General features: G+C 43.2%; 1 protein-coding gene and 1 pseudogene across 1 annotated transcript in view; one reads left to right on the top strand and one right to left on the bottom strand.

Moving 5' to 3' along the window:
- Positions 1 to 22,492, bottom strand: part of LOC139405525 (ephrin-B2a-like) — a 34,102-nt gene extending 11,610 nt beyond the window's left edge. The window contains exons 1-2 of the mRNA XM_071147931.1: positions 21,598 to 22,492; positions 6,802 to 7,082 (exon numbers count right to left, since the gene is read on the bottom strand). Of these exons, the coding sequence (XP_071004032.1) occupies positions 6,802 to 7,082; positions 21,598 to 21,710 (394 nt within the window). The 5' untranslated portion in view covers positions 21,711 to 22,492. The remainder of the gene's footprint in view (positions 1 to 6,801; positions 7,083 to 21,597) is intronic.
- Positions 11,868 to 14,241, top strand: LOC139405566 (uncharacterized; annotated as a pseudogene).
- Positions 22,493 to 26,411: the final 3,919 nt, after the last annotated feature.

The raw sequence follows: 26,411 nt of genomic DNA, 5'->3' as shown, positions 1-26,411 counted from the left end.
TAAAGGAACCTCAGGGAGGATAGACTTTGCTCATACATGGCACTCACAAATGGATTTACTTCCACCACTAGCACCTTACAGAGAAGATAAGTGAGACAGGGAATGAAAAAGACTGATTATCCCATGAAGCCAAAAGATGAGAGAGACGTTTGGCTCATGCTCGACCAAGAGAAAGAAAAAAGAGTGAGGGATGGAGAGAGAGAGAGAGGGAGAGAGAGAGAGAGAGAGAGAGAGAGAGACAGAGAGAGAGAGACAGACAGACAGACAGACAGACAGACAGACAGACAGACAGACAGACAGACAGACAGACAGAGAGGGGATTTAAGAAAGAGAGCGATACAGAACCTTTTATGCGACGTGTCACTTTTCCTTCAGGCCACATTCACTCAAATGTCCTTGTGGATTTCAGAGCCCATTTTGTCAGCTAAATCTTATAGCTCTCACTCAGAGTGGCTGTTGGCTGGAGCTACTTCCTTTCAGAGCACTTCCAGAACATTCTGCGTTAAACCACAAAGTCACCACACACACACACACACACACAAAATAAACACACAGGCACCCACACACAGAACACACTCAAACACACACCAACACCACACACACACACACACACACACACACACACACACACACACACACACAACAGAGGGAGAGAACAGATCAAGAGAAATCACCTTGAAAATGACAAATCACCTCAGTGGATAGAAGAGGCAGCTCTCGCACACACACACACACACACACACACACACACACACACACACACCAATTTAGGGGACACACACGTCACACATACATCATACACAAACACACAAACACACACACACACACACACACACACACACACACACACACACACACACACACACACACACATGCTCTCAAACATAGCAGTACAAACGCCAAAACAAACGTACAACACACAGCCAAGAGTTGACTGGTTTTTAAAGGTTTTCTTGTGTTTGAGACAGTTACCAACAGAGTTAGCACTGTCGTAAACTCTCCTCATCTCTCCAGCAGACTAGAACCAACTCGCCCTCGCCTCAAAGCACAGTCCAGGATACTCCAGAGGCTATCGCTAACCATTCAGCCCCTTAACTCCATTTACCAGTGTTTATCCAATCAGGAGACTGAATGAAGATCCTGCCTCTTTAATGAGCGACGTTCAATTGAATTGTGTGTTTCTCAATCAAGACCAAGGAACCGAGGAATCCTGACCTTCAGCACGTCACTAAATTCCCTCTTGGTAACAAACCCTCTGGCCGTGTGTGTGTGTGTGTGTGTGTGTGTGTGTGTGTGTGTGTGTGTGTGTGTGTGTGTGTGTGTGTGTGTGTGTGTGTGTGTGTGTGTGTGTGTATAATTAACCCACCACCTTGAGCCAATGAGGGGCCATCAAAACAGAACTAGAGAGAGAGAGAGAGAGAGAGAGAGAGAGAGAGAGAGAGAGAGAGAGAGAGAGAGAGAGAGAGAGAGAGAGAGAGAGAGAGAGAGAGAGAGAGAGAGAGAGATGCAGCATTGAGATCATTTTCCTCTCGTTGCTGTGGAGCATTAGGCCATCGTCATGGTGGTGGGGTCGTGGGTTGGTTAGTGCCCCCCCCCCCCCCCACCACCCACCCTCCAGAACAGGCTGGAGCAAGACACCCAACATACATACCAACCCACCCTCACCCCACCTGACTCCCCCATCCCATTTCATTTATATTGAAATTAATTCACTACCAAGCGGGAACCTTCAGCATTAATTCACCTTCATTTTACAGGTAGTATCCCGGTCTGTGTCCTATTGTCCAATGGTGGAGAGGATGGAGCTGGTGGTGAAAGTAGGAATTCCCCTCATACCAAATATTTGTTCTCTCTCTCTCTCTCTCTCTCTCTCTCTCTCTCTCTCTCTCTCTCTCTCTCTCTCTCTCTCTCTCTCTCTCTCTCTCTCTCTCTCTCTCTCTCTGTCTCTCTCTCTCTGTCTCTCTCTCTGTCTCTCTCTGTCTCTCTCAATTCAATTCAATTCAAGGGCTTTATTGGCATGGGAAACATGTGTTAACATTGCCAAAGCAAGTGAGGTAGATAATATATAAAGTGAATATATAAAGTGAAAAACAACAAAAATTAACAGTAAACATTACACATACAGAGGTTTCAAAACAGTAAAGACATTACAAATGTCTCTCTCTCTCTCTGTCTCTCTCTCTCTGTCTCTCTCTCTCTCTCTCTCTCTCTCTGTCTCTCCCTCTCTCTCTCTCTCTCTCTCTCTCTCTCTCTCTCTCTCTCTCTCTCTCTCTCTCTCTCTCTCTCTCTCTCTCTCTCTCTCTCTCTCTCTCTCTCTCTCTCTCTCTCTCTCTCTCTCTCTCTCTCTCTCTCTCTCTCTCTCTCTCTCTCTCTCTCTCTCTCTCTCTCTCTAATCCCCTCTCTTCCCTCTGTCCCTCTTCATGTAATCATCTCCCTCACTAAGTTCCCGGCTGCCACGCTGCCTACCACAATCACATCAAACTCATCTGCCTCCAACCGGAGCAGCATTGTGTAAAAGTCAGCTATAAAAGGCACACACACACACAAACACGCAAATACACACACGTGCACACAAAGGTAACACACACACACACAGACACGTAGCACAGACACACACACATACAAACACACGTAACACGCACACACACACACAAATACACACACATACACACAAAGGTAGCACACACACACAGACACGTAGCACACACACAGACACACACACACACACACAACCAACAACTAATAAAGAGACTCACATTTAAACTAAAGAGAGGTGGGTTTTGATGTGTTTGAATCTATTACATTATTTGTGAGTCAAATCAAAGAGCTGTTTGAATACTGGCTCGAGGGACATTCCCATAGAGTCTGTGTCTGAGCTCAACCCAGCTAGGGAATTCTTTGTAGGTCTGTGTAATCTGAGGAAAATATATGTCTCTAATATGGTCATACGTTAGGCAGGAGGTTAGGAAGCGCAGCTCAGTTTCCATCTCATTTTGTGGGCAGTGTGCAAATAGCCTGTCTTCTCTTGAGAGCCAGGTTTCCATACAGCGGCCTTTCTCAATAGCAAGGCTATGGTCACTGAGTCTGTACATAGTCAAAGCTTTCCTTAATTTGGGGTCAGGGGTCAAGTATTCTGCGACTATGTACTCTCTGTTTAGGGCCAAATAGCATTCTAGTTTGCTTTTGTTTTTTGGTTAATTGTTTCCAATGTGTCAAGTAATTATCTTTGTTTCTCTCTCTGTTTCTCTCTCTGTTTCTCTCTCTCTCTCTCTCTCTCTCTCTCTCTCTCTCCCTCTCTCTCTCCCTCTCTCTCTCTCTCCCTTTCTCTCTCTCTCTCTCTCTCTCTCTCTCTCTCTCTCTCTCTCTCTCTCTCTCTCTCTCTCTCTCTCTCTCTCTCTCTCTCTCTCTCTCTCTCTCTCTCTCTCTCTCTCTCTCTCTCTCTCTCTCTCTCTCTCTCTCTCTCTCTCTCTCTCTCTCTCTCTCTCTCTCTCTCTCCCTCCCTCCCTCCCTCCTTGGCTATATAAAATGGATGCTCTGTTTTCTACCTATGTACTGTATATACACACTGCACTGCAGTTCTCCCTTGTCTTCTTGCTGTTCCAGCTGCAGGCCACTGTTCTAGCTATCATGCCACTGAACAAGGGGCAATTAAAAGAAACGTGAACCCTCGCTCGCTTTAGCATTTGGGTAATAAATAAAAAGAAGAACAGGAGAGGGAGCGAAGGCACCATCATGTGAATCTGCAAGTTCTGCAAAAATGTGAATTTCTCCGGGGATTTTTTCTAAAAAGAAAATTGGAATGTAACTTCTCTCTCTATCACTCACTCTCTCTATCACTCTATCACTCACTCTCTCTATCACTCACTCACTCACTCACTCTCTCTCTTTCTCTCTCTATCACTCTATCACACTCTCTCTATCACTCACTCTTTCTATCACTCACTCTCTCTATCACTCACTCTCTCTCTCTATCTATCTATCACTCACTCTCGCTATCACTCACTCACTCTCTCTATCACTCACTCTCTCTATCACTCACTCTCTCTCTTTCTCTCTCTATCACTCACTCTCTCTATCTCTCTATCACTCACTCTCTCTATCACTCACTCTCTCTATCACTCACTCTCTCTATCTCTCTATCACTCACTCTCTCTATCACTCACTCTCTCTATCACTCTCTCTCTCTATCACCAACTCTCTCTCTCTCTATCACTCACTCTCTCTCTCTCTATCACTCACTCTCTCTCTCTCTATGACTCACTCTCTCTATCACTCACTCTCTCTATCACTCACTCTCTCTATCTCTCTATCACTCACTCTCTCTATCACTCACTCTCTCTATCTCTCTATCACTCACTCTCTCTATCTCTCTATCACTCACTCTCTCTATCATTCACTCTCTCTATCTCTCTCACACAAAATCTCTCTTTCTCTCTCTATCACTCACTCTATCTCTCTTTTCCTCCATTCTTCTCTCTAATTAATGGGCTTGCAGACCTGACTGAGTGTGCTAGTGTTTGAGGGGAGAAATTAGTGTGTCAAATTATATTCTGAGAGAGTGTGTAATACAGAGGTGTAGACAGAGAGAGAGAGAGAGAAATGATAGAGAGATAGAGTTTATTTCACTCTTCTACCTCACTTGCTTTGGCAATGTTAACACATGTTTACCATGCCAATAAAGCCCCTTGAATTTAATCGAGAGAGAGAGAGAGAGAGAGGGGGAGAGAGAGAGAGAGAGAACTTTGTTGACAGAGGCTGGATGTACGATAGGATAGCTGTGTGTGTGTGTGTGCGTGCGTGCGTGAGAGACACAGCTCATCAGGTCCATTACAGTTCATTATCATAGTGAGACGTTCAGCCTGCTGTTACAGAAATCAACTCATTTGTAGGTATGTAAAGGCTAGTTCACTATTAAAACTACATTTACCAGCCACCCCTACAGGCATGGCTAGCTTACAATACCTATTCTGGAAGAAATTCAAGGGACTTTGCTCACTGTATTTTCCTAAGTAGGCTCTCCTTTCATTCCGTCCCATCATCTCCTCCTCTCCTCCTTTCCTCTCCTCCTCCCATCCTCGCCCCCTTTCTCCTCCTCCCATCCTCTCCCCCTTTCTGCTCCTCTCCTCCTCTCCCCTTTATCCTCCTCTCCTCCTCTCCCCCTTTGTCCTCCTATCCTCCTCCCCCTTCCCCTTTCTCCAGCTTTCCTCCTCTCCCCCTTTCTCCTCCTCTCCTCCTCTCCTCTCCCGCTTTCTCCTCCTCTCCTCTCCCCCTTTCTCCTCCTCTCCTCCTCTCCCCCTTTCTCCTCCTATCCTCTCCTCCTCCCCCTTCCCCTTTCTCCTCCTATCCTCCTCTCCTCTCCTATCCTCCTCCTCTCCTCTCCCCCTTTCTCCTCCTCTCCTCTCCCCCTTTCTCCTCCTCTCCTCTCCTCCTCTCCTCTCCTCCTCTCCTCTCCCCCTCTCCTCCTATCATCCTCTCCCCCTTTCTCCTCCTATCCTCTCCTCCTCCCCCTTCCCCTTTCTCCTCCTATCCTCCTCTCCTCTCCTATCCTCCTCCTCTCCTCTCCCCCTTTCTCCTCCTCTCCTCTCCCCCTTTCTCCTCCTCTCCTCCCCCCCTTTCTCCTCATATCCTCCTCTCCTCCTCTCCTCTCCCCCTTTCTCCTCCTCTCCTCTCCCCCTTTCTCTTCCTCTCCTCTCCTCCTCTCCTCTCCCCCTTTCTCCTCCTCTCCTCTTCTCTCCTCTCCCCCTCTCCTCTCCCCCTTTCTCCTCCTATCCTCCTCTTCTCTCCCCCTCTCCTCTCCCCCTTTCTCCTCCTCCCCTCTGCCCCTTTCTCCTCCTCTCCTCCTCTCCTCTCCCCCTTTCTCCTCCTCTCCTCTCCCCCTCTCCTCTCCCCCTTTCTCCTCCTCTCCTCCTCTCCTCTCCTCCTCTCCTCTCCCCCTCTCCTCTTATCCTCCTCTCCTTCTCCCCCTTTCTCCTCCTCTGCTCCTCTCCTCCTCTCCAGTCAGTCAGAAAGATGGCCCTCCCCAAGTCTGACAGCTCACAGATGGCAGTGGTAGAGCCTCCCAGATGGTACTGCCCACTCCACGCCACCCCCCGTCACTACCACACAGATGGTTTATTCCAACAGCCATTTTTTTTAAACCAGGGGGCCATCACAACATCACATAAAGTACAAAGACACTCTAAAGTTACACAAGTATGCAGACACCCTCGTACAAAGACACACTAAAGACACCTTAATATAAAGACACCCTGGTACAAAGACACACTAATATACAGACACCCTGGTACAAAGACACAGTAAAGACACTCTAATATAAAGACACCCTGATACAAAGACACACTAAATACACTCTAATATAAAGACACCCTAATATAAAGACACCCTAGTATAAAGACACCCTAATATAAAGACACCCTAATATAAAGACACCTTGATACAAAGACACCCTAGTATAAAGACACCCTAATATAAAGACACCCTAGTATAAAGACACCCTAGTATAAAGACACCCTAATATAAAGACACCTTGATACAAAGACACACTAAAGACACTCTAATATAAAGACACCCTAATATAAAGACACCCTAATATAAAGACACCCTAATATAAAGACACCCTAATATAAAGACACCCTAATATAGAGACACCCTAGCCATGATCACACAAGAACAGGAAACCAACTGCCAGCAACAAGCAATACCTGAGTGTGATTGGCTATCAAACACAAGAGAGTGCACATGATTGGCCAAAATAATAAAGATAGTGCAGTAATCTATGCTACGTGTGTCTTTACTACTCACAGATGATGTAGTAGTCTTGTCCTCTGAAGAACTCCAGGCCCCACAGGTTGGGGCTGAACTCCTGAAACTTCAGGGTGAACTTGACATCCTGGTCAGGCTTCACACAGTTGAGCAGCGGCGTGTCAGCCTTGGTGATGGTGCAGCTCTCCAGCTGCTCCCTGGGAACCATGTGAATCTTGTAATACTCCACCCCATCAGCTACTCCGTCCACACGTGGGCAGACTATGTCCAACTTATCCCCTATCTGAGGGTACAACACCAAGCCCTGTCCTGGCACGAATCTGAGAGAGAGAGGTTGGGGAAGAGAGGAGAGGGGGAAGAGAGAGAAGAGGGGAGAAGAGGAGAGGGGGAGAGAGAGAAGAGGGGAGGAGAGGAGAGGAGATGGGGGGAGAGAGAGAAGAGGGGAGGAGAGGAGAGGGGGAAGAGAGAGAAGAGGGGAGGAGAGGAGATGGAGAAGAGGAGAGGAGAGGAGATGGGGAAGAGAGAGAAGAGGGGAGGAGAGGAGAGGGGGGAGAGAGAGAAGAGGGGAGGAGAGGAGAGGAGATGGGGGGAGAGAGAGAAGAGAGAAGAGGGGAGGAGAGGAGGGGGGAGAGTGAGAAGAGGGGAGGAGAGGAGAGGGGGAATAGAGAGAAGAGGGGAGGAGAGGAGATGGAGAAGAGGAGAGGAGAGGAGATGGGGAAGAGAGAGAAGAGGGGAGGAGAGGAGAGGAGATGGGGAAGAGAGAGAAGAGGAGAGGAGATGGGGAAGAGAGAGAACCAGTTAGATACGTTCAACATCTCATTCATTGTCAGATGACATCTCATTCATTAGGTATTCAGTATTGTGCAACATGAAGAAATGTTCTCCTCCCAATAAAAAAGACAAACGTCAATTTAATTATTGACGAGTTAATTACTAATTAGCTTCATCAATCCGGGCGATGATGAATGGTAATGACGGTATATAGCGGTTGTTTTGGCAGAAGTGGCCACAATATTTCAGGACAAAGTCAAAGAAGTGATTTAACACCAACCTGGCTGTGAAGGAAGGAATGCGTAATTAAACAGATTCGGGATAAGAGGTAACACACAATACTGAGGTAACTCCTTTATACAGAGGTAACACACAATACTGAGGTAACTCCTTTATACAGAGGTAACACACAATACTGAGGTAACTCCTTTATACAGAGGTAACTCCTTTATACAGAGGTAACTCCTTTATACTGAGGTAACTCCTTTATACTGAGGTAACTCCTTTATACTAACTCCTTTATACAGAGGTAACTCCTTTATACTGAGGTAACTCCTTTATACTGAGGTAACTCCTTTATACAGAGGTAACTCCTTTATACTGAGGTAACTCCTTTATACTGAGGTAACTCCTTTATACAGAGGTAACTCCTTTATACTGAGGTAACTCCTTTATACTGAGGTAACTCCTTTATACAGAACTCCTTTATACTGGGTAACTCCTTTATACAGAGGTAACTCCTTTATACTGAGGTAACTCCTTTATACTGAGGTAACTCCTTTATACTGAGGTAACTCCTTTATACAGAGGTAACTCCTTTATACAGAGGTAACTCCTTTATACTGAGGTAACTCCTTTATACAGAGGTAACTCCTTTATACAGAGGTAACTCCTTTATACAGAGGTAACTCCTTTATACTTATCAGAAATATGTGTATAGGTGGCAGGGAAGTCAGGCGCAGGATAGTCAAACGGAGTGTATAATTGAGTATTTTAATATATGTCCAAGTAACATGCTCCATAACACTAATAAGAAAAATGAATAATAAACAAATATGGGTACGAATACCCGTCGCGCACCTATACAAAAAACACTACACTGACAATAAACAATCTCTGACAAAGACATGAGGGGAAACAGAGGGTTAAATACACAACAGGTAATGAATGGGATTGAAAACAGGTGTGTGGGAAGACAAGACAAAACCAATGGAAAATGAAAAATGGATCGATGATGGCTAGAAGACCGGTGACGTCGAACGCCGAGCACCGCCCGAACAAGGAGAGGCAACAACTTCGGCAGAAGTCGTGACAATACTGAGGTAACTCCTTTATACTGAGGTAACTCCTTTATACTGAGGTAACTCCTTTATACTGAGGTAACACCTTTATACTGAGGTAACTCCTTTATACTGAGGTAACTCCTTTATACAGAGGTAACTCCTTTATACAAAGGTAACTCCTTTATACCGAGGTAACTCCTTTATACCGAGGTAACTCCTTTATACTGAGGTAACACACAATACTGAGGTAACTCCTTTATACTGAGGTAACTCCTTTATACTGAGGTAACTCCTTTATACTGAGGTAACTCCTTTATACCGAGGTAACTCCTTTATACCGAGGTAACTCCTTTATATCGAGGTAACTCCTTTATATCGAGGTATCTCCTTTATACCGAGGTAACTCCTTTATACTGAGGTAACTCCTTTATACTGAGGTAACTCCTTTATACTGAGGTAACTCCTTTATACTGAGGTAACTCCTTTATACAGAGGTAACTCCTTTATACCGAGGTAACTCCTTTATACCGAGGTAACTCCTTTATACTGAGGTAACTCCTTTATACTGAGGTAACTCCTTTATACTGAGGTAACTCCTTTATACTGAGGTAACTCCTTTATACTGAGGTAACTCCTTTATACTGAGGTAACTCCTTTATACAGAGGTAACTCCTTTATACTGAGGTAACTCCTTTATACCGAGATAACTCCTTTATACCGAGGTAACTCCTTTATACCGAGGTAACTCCTTTATACTGAGGTAACTCCTTTATACTGAGGTAACTCCTTTATACTGAGGTAACTCCTTTATACTGAGGTAACTCCTTTATACCGAGGTAACTCCTTTATACTGAGGTAACTCCTTTATACTGAGGTAACTCCTTTATACTGAGGTAACTCCTTTATACTGAGGTAACTCCTTTATACTGAGGTAACTCCTTTATACTAACTCCTTTATACCTTTATACTGAGGTAACTCCTTTATACTGAGGTAACTCCTTTATACTGAGGTAACTCCTTTATACAGAGGTAACTCCTTTATACCGAGGTAACTCCTTTATACTGAGGTAACTCCTTTATACTGAGGTAACTCCTTTATACTGAGGTAACTCCTTTATACAGGTAACTCCTTTATACCGAGGTAACTCCTTTATACTGAGGTAACTCCTTTATACTGAGGTAACTCCTTTATACTGAGGTAACTCCTTTATACCGAGGTAACTCCTTTATACTGAGGTAACTCCTTTATACCGAGGTAACTCCTTTATACTGAGGTAACTCCTTTATACTGAGGTAACTCCTTTATACTGAGGTAACTCCTTTATACCGAGGTAACTCCTTTATACTGAGGTAACTCCTTTATACTGAGGTAACTCCTTTATACTGAGGTAACTCCTTTATACTGAGGTAACTCCTTTATACTGAGGTAACTCCTTTATACTGAGGTAACTCCTTTATACTGAGGTAACTCCTTTATACTGAGGTAACTCCTTTATACCGAGGTAACTCCTTTATACTGAGGTAACTCCTTTATACTGAGGTAACTCCTTTATACTGAGGTAACTCCTTTATACTGAGGTAACTCCTTTATACTGAGGTAACTCCTTTATACTGAGGTAACTCCTTTATACTAACTCCTTTATACTGAGGTAACTCCTTTATACTGAGGTAACTCCTTTATACTGAGGTAACTCCTTTATACTGAGGTAACTCCTTTATACTGAGGTAACTCCTTTATACTGAGGTAACTCCTTTATACAGAGGTAACTCCTTTATACTGAGGTAACTCCTTTATACTGAGGTAACTCCTTTATACAGAGGTAACTCCTTTATACAGAGGTAACTCCTTTATACTGAGGTAACTCCTTTATACTGAGGTAACTCCTTTATACTGAGGTAACTCCTTTATACTGAGGTAACTCCTTTATACAGAGGTAACTCCTTTATACAGAGGTAACTCCTTTATACTGAGGTAACTCCTTTATACTGAGGTAACTCCTTTATACTGAGGTAACTCCTTTATACCGAGGTAACTCCTTTATACTGAGGTAACTCCTTTATACTGAGGTAACTCCTTTATACTGAGGTAACTCCTTTATACCGAGGTAACTCCTTTATACCGAGGTAACTCCTTTATACCGAGGTAACTCCTTTATACCGAGGTAACTCCTTTATACCGAGGTAACTCCTTTATACTGAGGTAACTCCTTTATACTGAGGTAACTCCTTTATACCGAGGTAACTCCTTTATACCGAGGTAACTCCTTTATACTGAGGTAACTCCTTTATACCGAGGTAACTCCTTTATACTGAGGTAACTCCTTTATACTGAGGTAACTCCTTTATACTGAGGTAACTCCTTTATACTGAGGTAACTCCTTTATACTGAGGTAACTCCTTTATACTGAGGTAACTCCTTTATACTGAGGTAACTCCTTTATACAGAGGTAACTCCTTTATACAGAGGTAACTCCTTTATACAGAGGTAACTCCTTTATACAGAGGTAACTCCTTTATACTGAGGTAACTCCTTTATACTGAGGTAACTCCTTTATACTGAGGTAACTCCTTTATACTGAGGTAACTCCTTTATACCGAGGTAACTCCTTTATACTGCCAGGGAAACTTTTATTTGATGTATTTTACCATGTAGGTTGACTGAGAACACATTTTAATTTACAGCAACAACCTGGGGAACAGTTACAGGGGAGCAGAGGGGGGATGAATGAGCCAAATTGGGAACTGGGGATGATTAGTTGGCCATGATGGTATGAGGGACAGCTTGGGAATTTAGCCAGGACACCGGGGTTGACACCCCTAATCTTACGATAAGTGTCATGGGAAATGTAAATACCACAAGAAAGTCGGGACACCTGTTTAACATCCCTTCTGAAAGACAGCACCCTACACAGGGCAGTGTCCCCAATCGCTGCCCTGGGGCATTGGGATATTTTTTTAGACCAGAGGAATGAGTGCCTCCTACTGTCCCTCCACCACCACTTCCAGCAGCATCTGGTCTCCCATCCAGGGACTGACCAAGCCAGCAGTGGGATGCAGGGTGGTATGCTGCTGGCTGCAACACGGCCCCAGGTATGAATTAGGAAATCTTGCTTAAAAAAAGCACAATGTTTAGGCAAATTTTCACAAACACTCGCACACACGCACGCACACACACACACACACACACACACAGACACAGACACACACAGACACACACACACACACACACACACACACACACACACACACACACACACACACACACACACACACACACACACACACACACACACACACACACACACACACACAATGCCTAGAGGCCTACTAGAGGCCTACTTCTAGTTGTGTAGCTTCTTTCCCCTGCCCTCTGAGGTATATTCCCACTAACTGCTAAGCATCAGTGTTCAGGAGCTTAGATAAGCCCTGCAGCAGTCCCTGCCTGCCTCTCCTCTCCTCTCCTCTCCTCTCCTCTCCTCTCCTCTCCTCTCCTCTCCTCTCCTCTCCTCTCCACACACAGTCGGAGGCGCAACCTCATATTCATGGTGGTAACAGATCTGTCCCGTGTTTCAATGAAGAAGGAAATGTTTCCCATGTTATCCTCGAAGCCCAAGAGGTTCTATCCGGAATAGTGGGGGGTTTGAAATAGTGAAGACTATAAACAAAAAAATTGCTAAAAATACCTGTACTGAAAAGGCTGAGGAGGAGGGGGAGGAGGATGATGAGGAGGAGGAGGGGGAGGAGGAGGAGGAGGAGGAGGAGGAGGAGGAGGACGATGATGATGATGAGGAGGATGAGGAGGATGAGGAGGATGATGAGGATGAGGAGGATGATGATGAGGATGAGGAGAAGGGGAGGAGGAGGATGATGATGAGGAGGGGGAGGAGGAGGAGGATGATGAGGAAGATGATGAGGAGGACGAGGAGGATGAGAAGGAGGAGGAGGATGATGAGGATGAGGAGGATGAAGAGAGGAGGATGAGAAGGATGAGGAAAGGAGGATGAGGATGAGGATGGGGATGAGGATTAGGAGGATGATGAGGATGGGGGGGAGGAGGATGATGAGGAGGATGATGAGGATGATGAGGATGATGAGGAGGAGGGGGAGGAGGAGGATGATGAGGAGGAGGAGGATGAGGATGATGATGAGGATGCCCTCTTATCTGAGTGCTACTTGCCTACCTGGTTAAATAAAGGTGAAATAAAAATTAAATACAAATTAAGTCAGGAGGGGGGTCAGGTGTCTCTACTGTAGACCAGTCAGGTGTCTCTACTGTAGACCAGTCAGTCAGGTGTATCTACTGTAGACCAGTCAGTCAGGTGTCTCTACTGTAGACCAGTCAGCCAGGTGTCTCTACTGTAGACCAGTCAGGTGTCTCTACTGTAGACCAGTCAGGTGTCTCTACTGTAGACCAGTCAGGTGTCTCTACTGTAGACCAGTCAGTCAGGTGTATCTACTGTAGACCAGTCAGGTGTCTCTATTGTAGACCAGTCAGTCAGGTGTCTCTACTGTAGACCAGTCAGTCAGGTGTCTCTACTGTAGACCAGTCAGTCAGGTGTCTCTACTGTAGACCAGTCAGGTGTCTCTACTGTAGACACTCCATTAGGGGCCGAGGTGAGAAGGGCCACGGCTTCCTACTACAGCTGTCTCTCTCTCACACACATCTGTTTTCCTCATCTATCTGATCCCCCCTTTCTTTCCCTTTTAACTTTGGAGTCATTTTTTAGGGGACGCATTTCTCTTTTTCTTCTCTGTCTTTCTCACCTCTTATTCCCCTCTCCGTCTCGGACTCCCTCTCTCTCTTTTTCTGACACTGGATCCTCCTGTCTCTGTTTCCCTGAACCCCGCATTCCATCTGTTTCCCTGAACCCAGCATTCCATCTCTGTTTCCCTGAACCACACATTCCATCTGTTTCCCTGAACCCAGCATTCCATCTCTGTTTCCCTGAACCCAGCATTCCATCTCTATTTCCCTGAACCCTGCATTCCATCTCTGTTTCCCTGAACCCTGCATTCCATCTCTGTTTCCCTGAACCCTGCATTCCATCTCTGTTTCCCTGAACCCAGCATTCCATCTCTGTTTCCCTGAACCCTACATTCCATCTATGTTTCCCTGAACCCTGCATTCCATCTCTGTTTCCCTGAACCCTGCATTCCATCTCTAATTCCCTGAACCCTGCATTCCAGCTCTGTTTCCCTGAACCCTGCATTCCATCTCTAATTCCCTGAACCCTGCATTCCATCTCTAATTCCCTGAACCCTGCATTCCATCTCTAATTCCCTGAACCCTGCATTCCATCTCTAATTCCCTGAACCCTGCATTCCATCTCTAATTCCCTGAACCCTGCATTCCATCTCTGTTTCCCTGAACCCAGCATTCCATCTCTGTTTCCCAGAACCCCACATTCCATCTCTGTTTCCCTGAACCCAGCATTCCATCTCTGTTTCCCTGAACCCCGCATTCCATCTGTTTCCCTGAACCCTGCATTCCATCTCTATTTCCCTGAACCCAGCATTCCACCTCTGTTTCCCTGAACCCCGCATTCTATCTCTATTTCCCTGAACCCAGCATTCCATCTCTGTTTCCCTGAACCCCGCATTCCATCTCTGTTTCCCTGAACACCCACATTCCATCTCTGTTTCCCTGAACCCTGCATTCCATCTCTGTTTCCCTGAACCCTGCATTCCATCTCTGTTTCCCTGAACCCTGCATTCTATCTCTGTTTCCCTGAACCCCGCATTCCATCTCTGTTTCCCTGAACCCTGCATTCCATTTCTGTTTCCCTGAACCCTGCATTCCATCTCTGTTTCCCTGAACCCCGCATTCCATCTCTGTTTCCCTGAACCCAGCATTCCATATCTGTTTCCCTTAACCCCGCATTCCTTCTCTGTTTCCCTGAACCCTGCATTCCACCTCTGTTTCCCTGAACCCTGCATTCCATCTCTGTTTCCCTGAACCCTGCATTCCATCTCTGTTTCCCTGAACCCAGCATTCCATCTCTGTTTCCCTGAACCCTGCATTCCATCTCTGTTTCCCTGAACCCCGCATTCCATCTCTGTTTCCCTGAACCCAGCATTCCATATCTGTTTCCCTGAACCCCGCATTCCTTCTCTGTTTCCCTGAACCCAGCATTCCATCTCTGTTTACCTGAACCCAGCATTCCTTCTCTGTTTCCCTGAACCCTGCTTTCCTATCTCTGTTTCCCTGAACTCTGCATTCCATCTCTGTTTCCCTGAACTCTGCATTCCATCTCTGTTTCCCTGAACCCCGCATTCCATCTCTCCTTCTCTCTATCTGTTTTTCCTAAAACCTGGCTTGCTATTTATGTGACCCGCCACAACGACAACATAAGCCTGCTGCTCCTCTACCCCAGTGTTGTAAGAAAACACTGAAAAGAGGGAGGATAACCAAGGAGCGGACTATAGAGCGATGGAACACAACACAGAGGGAGGTGGGAGGAGGGGGTATACTGCAGTGTCTGACTTTCAATCATCAGCCCAAAATGGAGATGCATTAGTCTAAGAGACAACGAGAAGAGAAAAGGGCTAGCAGGAGTTAATCCAGCCACTCTGCCACGCTGTTACCTCCTCACTCTCTCCTCCTCACTCTCTCTCTCTCTTTATCCCTCTCCCTCTCTCCTCCTCGCTCTCTCTCTCTCTCTCTTTATCCCTATCTCTCTCTATCCTCCTCACTCTCTCTCTCTCTTTATCCCTCTCTCTCCCTCTACCCCTCACTCTCTCTCTCTCTCTTTATCCCTATCTCTCTCTATCCTCCTCACTCTCTCTCTCTCTTTATCCCTATATCTCCCTCTCTCCTCCTCACTCTCTCTCTCTCTTTATCCCTATCTCTCTCTATCCTCCTCACTCTCTCTCTCTCTTTATCTCTCTCTCTCCCTCTCTCCTCCTCACTCTCTCTCTCTCTCTTTATCCCTATCTCTCTCTATCATCCTCACTCTCTCTCTCTCTTTATCCCTATATCTTCCTCTCTCCTCCTCACTCTCTCTCTCTCTCTCTCTCTTTATCCCTCTCTCCCTCTCTCCTCCTCGCTCTATCTCTTTATCCCTATCTCTCCCTCTCTCCTCCTCACTCTCTCTCTCTCTTTATCCCTCTCTCCCTCTCTCCTCCTCACACTATCTCTCTCTCTCTTTTATCCCTATCTCTCCCTCTCTCCTCCTCGCTCTCTCTCTCCTCCTCACTCTCTCTCTATATCCCTATCTCTCTCTCTATCCTCCTCACTCTCTCTCTCTCTTTATCCCTCTCTCCCTCTCTCCTCCTCACTTTCTCTCTCTCTCTTTATCCCTATCTCTCCCTCTCTCCTCCTCGCTCTCTCTCTCCTCCTCACTCTCTCTCTTTATCCCTCTCTCCTCCTCACTCTCTCTCTCTTTATCCCTATCTCTCCCTCTCTCCTCCTCACTCTCTCGCTCTCTTTATCCCTATCTCTCCCTCTCTACCCCTCACTCTCTCTCTCTTTATCCCTATCTCTCCCTCTCTCTCCTCCTCACTCTCTTTATCCCTATCTCTCCCTCTCTCCTCCTCGCTCTCTCTCTCCAACTCACTCTCTTTATCCCTATCTCTCCCTCTCTCCTCCTCGCTCTCTCTCTATATATACCTTCGGCCCAACTTTCGTCCTCTAATCCAGGCCTATGTATGCCTCCTCAGCCCAGCCATAATTACCCCACGACTCCTAGAGGCCCATCCTTTCTGCACTCACTTCCTGCTTCCCGATTTTCATAAATGATGATCTTAATCGTCAACTTTTCTTCCGGGCGTTGTCATGGGAGACATGTCTATTGAACCCTTCCTCTCAGTACACTGTGTTAACATGGGATGTTTCCATTCTCCTCCCCTCAATCCCTCTCTTTTTTGACCTCCCTTTCTTTCTCTTTCTATTTTCTCTCCTCAATCCCAGCTCTAACCCCACCCTCCCTTCCATGCTAGACGGAGAGCTAAAGTTAAATAAGGGGATTTATTTTCTTTACGTTCCTTTCTTTCCAGAGAGAGAGAGAGAGAGAGAGAGAGAGAGAGAGAGAGAGAGAGAGAGAGAGAGAGAGAGAGAGAGAGAGAGAGAGAGAGAGAGAGAGAGAGAGAGAGAGAGAGAGAGAGAGAGAGAGAGAGAGAAAATCAGTGGGGACCCCCTGGGTAGTTTGGTGATGTGGGTAAGATGGATGGAGGGACGAGGGCAACATTACAACATTTAGCCTGTCCTCGTCACTCATTCATAGTGGATCTACATCTTCTCCCTCCCCCTATTCACAAAAGGAGGCATAGATGTGCCCCCGTCTCCCACAAAGGCCCTGGGTTCTATGTAATCTCTTAATGAACTGCACTGGAGAAGAGGGACTGTTCCTTCACATAAACCGTGTAAAGCAGACCTCCCTTTTGTTTCTTGCGCCCAACTACAAAATGGATTACTAGAGGAAGGGGGCATGGGGGAGTTGGGGGTCTGGTCTTTCTGAGGAGGCTCAGGCATCGGTCGTAAAGTAGTACAACTGTAAAGTAGTAAAGTAGTATGGTAGTAAAACTGTAAAGTAGTATGAAATCAAATCATCAAATCAAATCAAATGTTATTTGTCACGTACACATGGTTAGCAGATGTTAATGCGAGTGTAGCGAAATGCTTGATAGTAAAGTAGTAAAGTAGTATGGTAGTAAAGTAGTAAAACTGTAAAGTAGTATGGTAGTAAAGTAGTAAAACTGTAAAGTAGTATGATAGTAAAGTTGTAAAGTAATATGGTAGTAAAGTAGTAAAACTACGTAGTAGTATGATAGTAAAGTAGTCAAGTAGTCAAGTAGTATGATAGTCAAGTAGTATAATAGTAAAGTAGTATGATAGTAAAGTAGTAAAGTAGTATGGTAGTAAAGTAGTATGGTAATAAAGTAGTAACACTGTAAAGTAGCATGATAGTAAAGTAGTAAAGTAGTAGCACTGTAAAGTAGTATGATAGTAAAGTAGTATGGTAGTAAAGTAGTAAAACTGTGAAGTAGTATGATAGTAAAGTAGTAAAGTAGTATGGGAGTAAAGTAGTAAAACTGTGAAGTAGTATGATAGTAAAGTAGTAAAGTAGTAACACTGTAAAGTAGTATGGTAGTAAAGTAGTATGGTAGTAAAGTAGTATGGTAGTAAAGTAGTAAAACTGTAAAGTAGAATGATAGTAAAGTAGTAAAGTAGTATGGTAGTAAAGTAGTAAAACTGTAAAGTAGTATGGTAGTAAAGTAGTATGGTAGTAAAGTAGTAAAACTGTAAAGTAGAATGATAGTAAAGTAGTATGGTAGTAAAGTTGTAAAGTAGTATGGTAGTAAAGTAGTATGGGAGTAAATTAGTAAAACTGTGAAGTAGTATGATAGTAAAGTAGTAAAGTACTATGGGAGTAAAGTAGTATGGTAGTAAAGTAGTACAACTGTGAAGTAGTATGGTAGTAAAGTTGTAAAGCATAAACAACACTGAGGGCCCATGGTGTGAGATTTCTCTGCATGTATGGGACACACACACACTACATATACACACACACTACATATACACACACTACATATACACACACTACATATATACACACTACATATACACACACACTACATATACACACACTACATATACACACACTACATATACACACACTACATATACACACACTACATATACACACACACTACATATACACACACACTACATATATACACACACACACACAGTACAGACACACACACTACATATACACACACACACTGCATATATACACACTACATATACACACACACTACATATACACACACTACATATACACACACTGCATATACACACACACACTGCATATACACGCACACACACTACAGATACACACACAGTACAGACACACACACACACACACACACACACACACACAGTACAGACACACACACACACACACACACACACAGTACAGACACACACACACAGACCACAGAGTGCATGGCTCCAACCTTTTCCACTCTCTCAGCCTACACACAAATCTAAAAGGCAAGGCAAAGCATGGCCCATTGTAACACCCCTCCCTGAATGTTAAGAAGAACACTACTCAAACTCCTAGCGAGAAAGACTCAACATATGAGAATCAAACATGTTTACGCTCTTTTAGGAAGCCTGTAAGCCTGAAAATCTTACATATTTGAAAGTTTGAAATTACAATCCAGTCAAATGTTTTACGGATCTGTTGTCTTATAAGACTAGACATTCAACATGCATTTTAGGCTGTATTTTAAACAAGGCCCAATAGGACTTAAGTACTGTAGGCATAAATGTTCCTGTCTACACAACAGTGTCTATATGACAACAGAATGATGACATCACCTCACCTGATCATCAGCTTTGAACTCGTCACCCAGACAGAACGTAAAGAATGTGCACACAAGCTAATTCCGTGGAATGCCCGCTGTCTTTGTGGGCCCCTAGTTAACGCCCGTGCTTGCTTCGAGGGTGAACACTTTATTTTCAATAGGAAGAGTAACATACCACGCTAAATGACACACAGCGATTTTAAAGGCATGCATTTACTGCTATAAATTAAGAATTTTCCCGTTTAAAATATATCAAATATAGGTTATTTCTACAAGCATATTTCTATATTTTTTGAGGACTAGGCCAACAAAAAAAAGTTAAGATAGACTTTGAAAGGCACATAGGCTAGGTAAGGTCTACTACACCTGTTGTATTCTGCGCACGTCACAAGTAAACTTTGATTTGGTATAGGTCACCAATTCATTAATTGACTGATTATTTGATGATGTCAGAAATGAATGTTTTTATTGATGTTGTGTTTTACACTCAATTCGACAACAATGTGTCACGACGGAGGTTAAAAGTTTGCTTAAATAAAGTCACACTGCACTTGGAGTGTGTGACCAACTGCTTAATGCAAAGCAGGCGTCATTGCGACGTGTTGTATCCGCATCAATCGTCTCGCAACCGTGCTACAGACTCACTCAAGTCCTCGCCTCCCCCACCTTCAGCCAAACCATAATCTAATGAGTGTCCTTCCGTTTATCTCCATATCTTCATCTCACTCGCTCGAGGCTGATGTAATGATTTCAAATGATGTACCGTAAATTGTGGGTCTAAAATAAATAGAAATACGCATTTGGTAGATATTTACAGACGTTTCATTGCCAACGACTTCTGCCAATCATCGATCTGCCTGCTAAATGCAAACGCTTGTTGCTACCACCATTCCACAGCCACAAAAGCCTACAGGCAAAAGTCAGACCGCTATACGCATGCGTTATAGCAACTGTTCCGTAGGATCCAAGCTCAACAGCAAAAACTGAAATCCTCTCATGAATTCCGACGATAAATGCCACAGCAATAAAGTCAACGCCGTCAGATCTGGAATGTCTGAAGGTAATCTGACGAGAGAAGAGCGCACATCCATAAAGCTGATGATTATCAATCACGAAGTAAAATCTACAATGGACACCTGTTAGTCTATCTGTCATAACATTCCCGATACCACTTGTTTCATGTGTATTTATTCAGGCCTGTTTAGGAGGGGAGGGGTAGCTGGGGAATGCAAGCTCCTTGTTGAATTAAAGCCAAAAGTAAAATTATTAAGCAAATCCGAGTTACGCCATGTGGAAATTGGCACAAAGAGGAGAGCCACACCATTGGGGTTTGACCCCCCCTGAAATTCCTCGTCTGAGGTTGCGATGTTTAATGCATAATTCAACTCTTCATTTTCATGGCGCTGGTTTGAGTTAGTTGATGGTTGCAAATGAGACCGCAAATGAAAAGGGAATAAATATACTGACCTAATAAAGGTTTTTAATTCAGTAGTGATTATACGATCATACTTCTTCACATACTATACCCTTTTAAACTGTATGCAGATGCTAAAATCAATTCGGTGTACTAATTCAGACAGGGCCCCATGCTGTATATTATAAAGTTGAATAGGCCTACCAAACAAAATCATTGGTCGATAGAACAACTACAGCCTGAACAGCCTTACAGCGCACTAAAGCTAGTGTCAACTAATAGGACCTGTGGTCTAACTTTCTGTGAATAATGTACAATTACAAAAGATGTCATACATGCATTTTCATATTGGCTAATACATTTCGCGTAAAACGTCTTGGGTGTGTTTAATAGGCTACACCAAAGTGCATGTATAATGTTATTTATTCAAACGTGTGCGGAAGAGACGAAAATAAACAAACATACGTGGAAGGGTATGTTAGAGGTCTCCATTTGTGTTCAAAATATTGAAATATTACGATTTCCCATAATTGGATGAAGTATATCTGAATATTATTGACCAAATAAGTGGATCGTGAATGTTTTATTTATTGTTTAAGTAAGTCTGTCTGAACACGTCGTGTTTTATAAGCAGACTTTCTGTAAACAACTGACCACTCAAACATCTACAGTAAACACTTACGAAATAATAGAAAACTACAAAATAACGCACTAGCATTCATCATTTCGCTTTCAACAGAGATTTTGTATCGCCTATGTACGTCTCAGTACGTTACCACCTTCGCCCGATGCGTGGCCGCCGGCGCAAAACCGCTTCAACGCAACAACAACAACAAAAAACTCCATAAAATGTATGTCAATGAGCTATTCTATGCATTTAACCTTTAGGGAATATTACAGCTATCATGTCCGGTATGTAGTTGGACACCTTGTTTATACGATAACGTGACAAGCCTTATTTACAAAGGTCATGGACTGCGCTAAATCATGTCTTTACCCAAAATAAATTGAATTCAATATACACGAATGAGTGTGGTGGGCGCGTGCTTCACTTACTTTGTATTTGTTGTGTTCCAATATATGGCGTCCATAATTATCGCCCTGGTCAAGATCACCTTGCACGCAATAAACAAAACTCCTACATAATATCTCCACATCGAGTCCCCCATTATTACGGTCTTTCGGGAGGATCACAATCCGATCCGAAATGATATGTCCAACAAACAAAACAAAAAAAAGAGACGTGAAACGCCCAAGAGAATGACTGAGGCAATTAAACTCTATATCGCGATCTGAAAATGGGGAGAGAGAGAGAGAAAAAAAAGGGACGAAATAGTGAATGCGTAAAAACAATCAAATGTAGTGCATCTCCAAGAAAGAACCTGCTGCCGAGTTAGTCCCTTTACCCGAACACCTCGGGAATACAAAACCAAAGGTGCAAAGCAGTCTCATTCAGAGAGAAGAAGAAGATAGCGCGTTAATATTCTCCCTCAGCGAGCCGACCTGAGCACAGGGTACATTCCTCACAACAGAAAGGCGACCCTGTCACCGCCGTTGTCCACTTCCACGAGCGCAGATGCAAAGAATAAATCCCCCGTTTGTCCGGTTCTTGGTAAAAACCAGGCAAGGTACCAATCCAAAGTGCGCGAGCCTCCTTCTCGAATAACAGCAGGAAAGACAGAAAGAGAGAGATCGGCTCGAGACACAGTATTCCCGTTAGAGCTGGGTGGTCGTGAGCAAACTGGCTGCAAATCAATTGTGGATGAGAGTAGAAAAATCAATGATATCGGATGAAGAAAAATAAATATCAAATATGACAATGAAATAAAATAAAAAATCAAGTGAAATGAAAGTCATACTATGGGTCCATTTCGGTTACAAATGAACTGCTGTGGTTTGAATCCTGCAGATCCGAATGAAATGCTTTGGCGAAAACGTATAGCGATGCTTGAATGCTTGAATGCTGCGCAGAGCCTGTATTGCAAGTAACTGCAACTGACCGGGATTCAGAATATTTGGCAGAGCTTGTTTTACAGTGACTCCGCCCACGTTGCTCCTCATTGGGCACTTGTCCGAAAGTCAATAGGAATTCTCCTGTCAATCAAACGAGGCAACTCGGCGACTGGTTCAACTGCAAAGCAGCAGTATTAGCGAATGGGATAGAATTGGAGAAAGCAGTCAAATGACGTTATATTGTATTAATAGTGCATTGACCAAGATATAAATTGTATCTCAAAAACGATCTTTAAAATAATGTGTAATATGCATGACACTTAGGCTATAGTGTTCTCAGAACATCGCTTTAGGCAACACGATGTAGGTCAAGTATAATAACCAGGGGATATGAGGTCAAGAATATTAAGCAGATGATTTTTTAAAAACATTTAAATTGAACCTTTATTTAACTTGAAGGGAAAAAGTGACTCGGATCTTTATTTGTAATAGGTAACCTCGCACATTTGCGAACACTTTATTTATTTGCTTGATGACATTCCTATATTATTATCAAAATACTCCACAAAACAATATGCACACAACATTCACGACGTGTGTAATATTGTAGGGCCTACGTTAGAATGTATATGAAATGTCCCACATTGGGACCCACATCAACCGCCTCAAAAGACAAGGCGTTGAAGGCAACTTTTTTTGCAAAAGGCAACAGCGCACACTAGCGGATGCTCGCTTGGAGAAAGGTGAGTGGACGTTTTGAACAATCGAATATTTATTTTAATAGCCTTTTATGCAAATGTTTGATCAAAATTGACCAATAAGTAATTCAAAGAGAGAATCTGAATCTTTATTATCGATAATTATGTAATTTATCATCAACCAATATGGCTATTTATAAAACACAAATCGTTGGTTTATGGTTTCAGTGTTTGATTATTTTCTAACTCGAATTCTTTATTTAATTATTAGGCTATAATTATTATTATAATTATTGTCATTATTATCATTAAGTTATTACAAACTTACCACCACCAGTCTACAACAATGTGATTTCTAGATATTAGGCCTATAGACCAAAATGCGCACCGTTTTTTTAGGAGAATCTCCTAATGGAACCTAAAATGTACTTTTATAGTAAATTGAGTCAGCTCAAGGTAACCTGTAATTAGTGTAATGGCCGCAGATTTGATGAGCCATTTCAACCCACACACATTTTCAAACTAAATTACATGTGTCTGTCCAAACGTGTGACGTTTTCACACTTTCGAATAGCTTACTTTAGTCAGTGATGTATTTAAGGCTACAATTGTTTACTGCACTGCTTGTTTAGCTGATAAAATGGGCTGTAGTCTCACGAGATAGATCATTTGGAACCAGGGTGGAATGCGCCTGCGGTGCCGGGGTTCCGATCCTCTGGACTAGAATCAACACACCGCGAAAGTGAGACTTTACCGACCAGTCTACGCGGATAGAATGCCCGCCGTCGAATGTAGGTTTATTTGGCGACGATTAGGCTAAAGAACATATGATAAATTCAAACGAAAGATGAACGAACGGTTAAGGAGGAATAATAAAATATCGAAATAAACATGTGAATGTTATAAAGTAACGGACGCTTGTGCTTACAAGTTGCAAATGTAAAAAGTATCATCTTAATTGTATGAGTCTACAGAATGTAAAGTGAACTAATAAAAAAATGAAACCAATATAGACGTTTGGTCCTTTTACCTGAATAAACAATAGGAAGTGTAATGGAATAGTGTCAGTATTGCAGATAATGTGCTGCCTTTGGGAGAAGAGAGGAAGCGGCGAGTTCCTCAGTCTTAAAAATATCCCCCCTATTTAGCCGTAAACAATCGGTAGTGATTGCTTTTGCGCCTTTCCTGGGTAGGCTATCAGTCAGCAAGTCTAGCAAGGAATCGGAAAATACACACAAACTCTCCTCAACACATTGGTTTAAGTTTCTGAATAGTACACTTTTAAACACATTCGGCTTGATTATATAAATATATTGTAAGACAGATGATTGGACCGTTTTGTTTTTCGGCATATGTAAGTCGCTCTGGTTAAAGAGCGTCTGATAAATTACTGTCAAATGTACCAATAATAAAACACGTCCATTGTGAATTAGTCCTGTTCTGAAATGTTTTATAATAATCATAATGCATTTGTTGCCAGGAATTATGTCTCCTTATAAAACAGCAAAAAGTAAAACACCAGACGGTTCAACAAAGTAAGCTTATTTCAAGAAACATATTCTTATTATATTGTCATTAGTATTAGTATTATTATTAGTATTATTATTATCATAATTTAGGGGCAGTTTCCCGGACACATATTAAGAATTGTCCTAGTCTTTTAAAAAAAAGCCCTTTAAATAGAGATTGTCGATTGAGCTTTTTATTCCAGGACTATTCATGGGAAACCGCCCCATGTCGTTTAGCTTGAAATTAGTCCTCTAATACTTTCAAACGTTCCGTCTCCAATCAGCCTTGAATTGCACTACTAGGTGATAAAAAGCCTGCATTAACACTAGGCCTAAATCATAGCGTTGTTAAAAGATAAACATTCATAGTAATGTGTGTGAAATGTTTAAATATATTTCTCTTAGCTTAAATAGAAACTATACATGGCTTAAATTGAATGTAATGTGCGGCCATCATTGATGGTGTCTGTCTGCTGTAGGCTAGCCTACAACTGCTGGAAAAAACACTTTTTCGGCAAAGTAATTTAGGCAGAAAATAGACTAGCCTGTAATGGAAAATGGTTGTCCTTTGTGTTACTTTAATCATTACAGGCTATTGTACTGCAGCCTACTTCAAACAAACAACATTGAATAGACTTGATGTGGCTAAACGTTCCATTTTATTTTCTCTCACTTGAAAGGCCCGCTAACTAGCGGGACTGAGTTATCATGGTCGAACCTCTGTTTATTCAGTTGCTCTGGTCTTTGGTGTTACCAACATTACACGGAGAACATCTCGGGTCTATGGGTGGGTGTCCTGAACCTGTAACGGGATCAAACAGAGTCCTGCTGAACTCACTATGCATGCACCCTGTCGCTGAAAACCCAGTAAACACACTTGTCATTTAAAGTGACCTATACTATAATGTTCCAAAGTCTTCCCCGACCGAATGCTTCGTTTCAACGCTGATGGGTACTTTCAGATGTGTTACAATTGTGATATATTTTGTCTTGGCTCTTAGTTTCTGTGTGCGTGTTCCGAGAGAGAGAACGTCACTGTCTCCAATTACCCGGGTTTGCTTTAAAAGCAGAGGTTCCATCCAGCACGAGCATGGTGGTTATTTAAGGATGGACGGTCGCTCTCACGTCCAGGATTTGTCATGTCAAACATTTCATTTGAACATTTTGGCACGACGTCCTGTCGTGTGATCCACCTGGAAGTTCGGTGACCGAGACTCCAGTCAGCTCGCGGCTTCCAAAGAATCATTGTCTTGAATTCACATCACTGCTAAGATCAACTGTCCAAATACACAAACGAATTTATTTAAAAAATGCAAATTGTTTCATTGTCTTCATTCCTAAAATCAAATAAATCTTATCATAAATCAAATGTCTTTATAAAGCCCTTTTTACATCAGCTGATATCACGATGTGCTGTACAGAAACCCAGCCTAAAACCCCTAACAGAATGCATTGCAGATGTAGAAGCATGGTGGCTAGGAAAAACTCCCTAGAAAGGCAGGAACCTAGGAAGAAACCTAGAGAGGAACCAGGCTCTGAGGGGTGGCCAGTCCTCTTCTGGCTGTGCCGGGTGGAGATTATAAGAGTACACGGCCATTAAGGCCAGATTGTTCTTCAAGATGTTCAAACGTTCATCGACGCTAAAGGTTACTGATAAATTAAACGGGCACAACGTTAGAAACGGTTGTTTTTAAACTCTAAAAAATCCCCT

This window comes from Oncorhynchus clarkii, chromosome 3 (genome assembly GCF_045791955.1).
Source record: "Oncorhynchus clarkii lewisi isolate Uvic-CL-2024 chromosome 3, UVic_Ocla_1.0, whole genome shotgun sequence".
NCBI lineage: Eukaryota > Metazoa > Chordata > Actinopteri > Salmoniformes > Salmonidae > Oncorhynchus > Oncorhynchus clarkii.
Note: the sequence above shows the minus strand (reverse complement) of the source record. Positions and strands in the feature narration are given on the sequence as shown.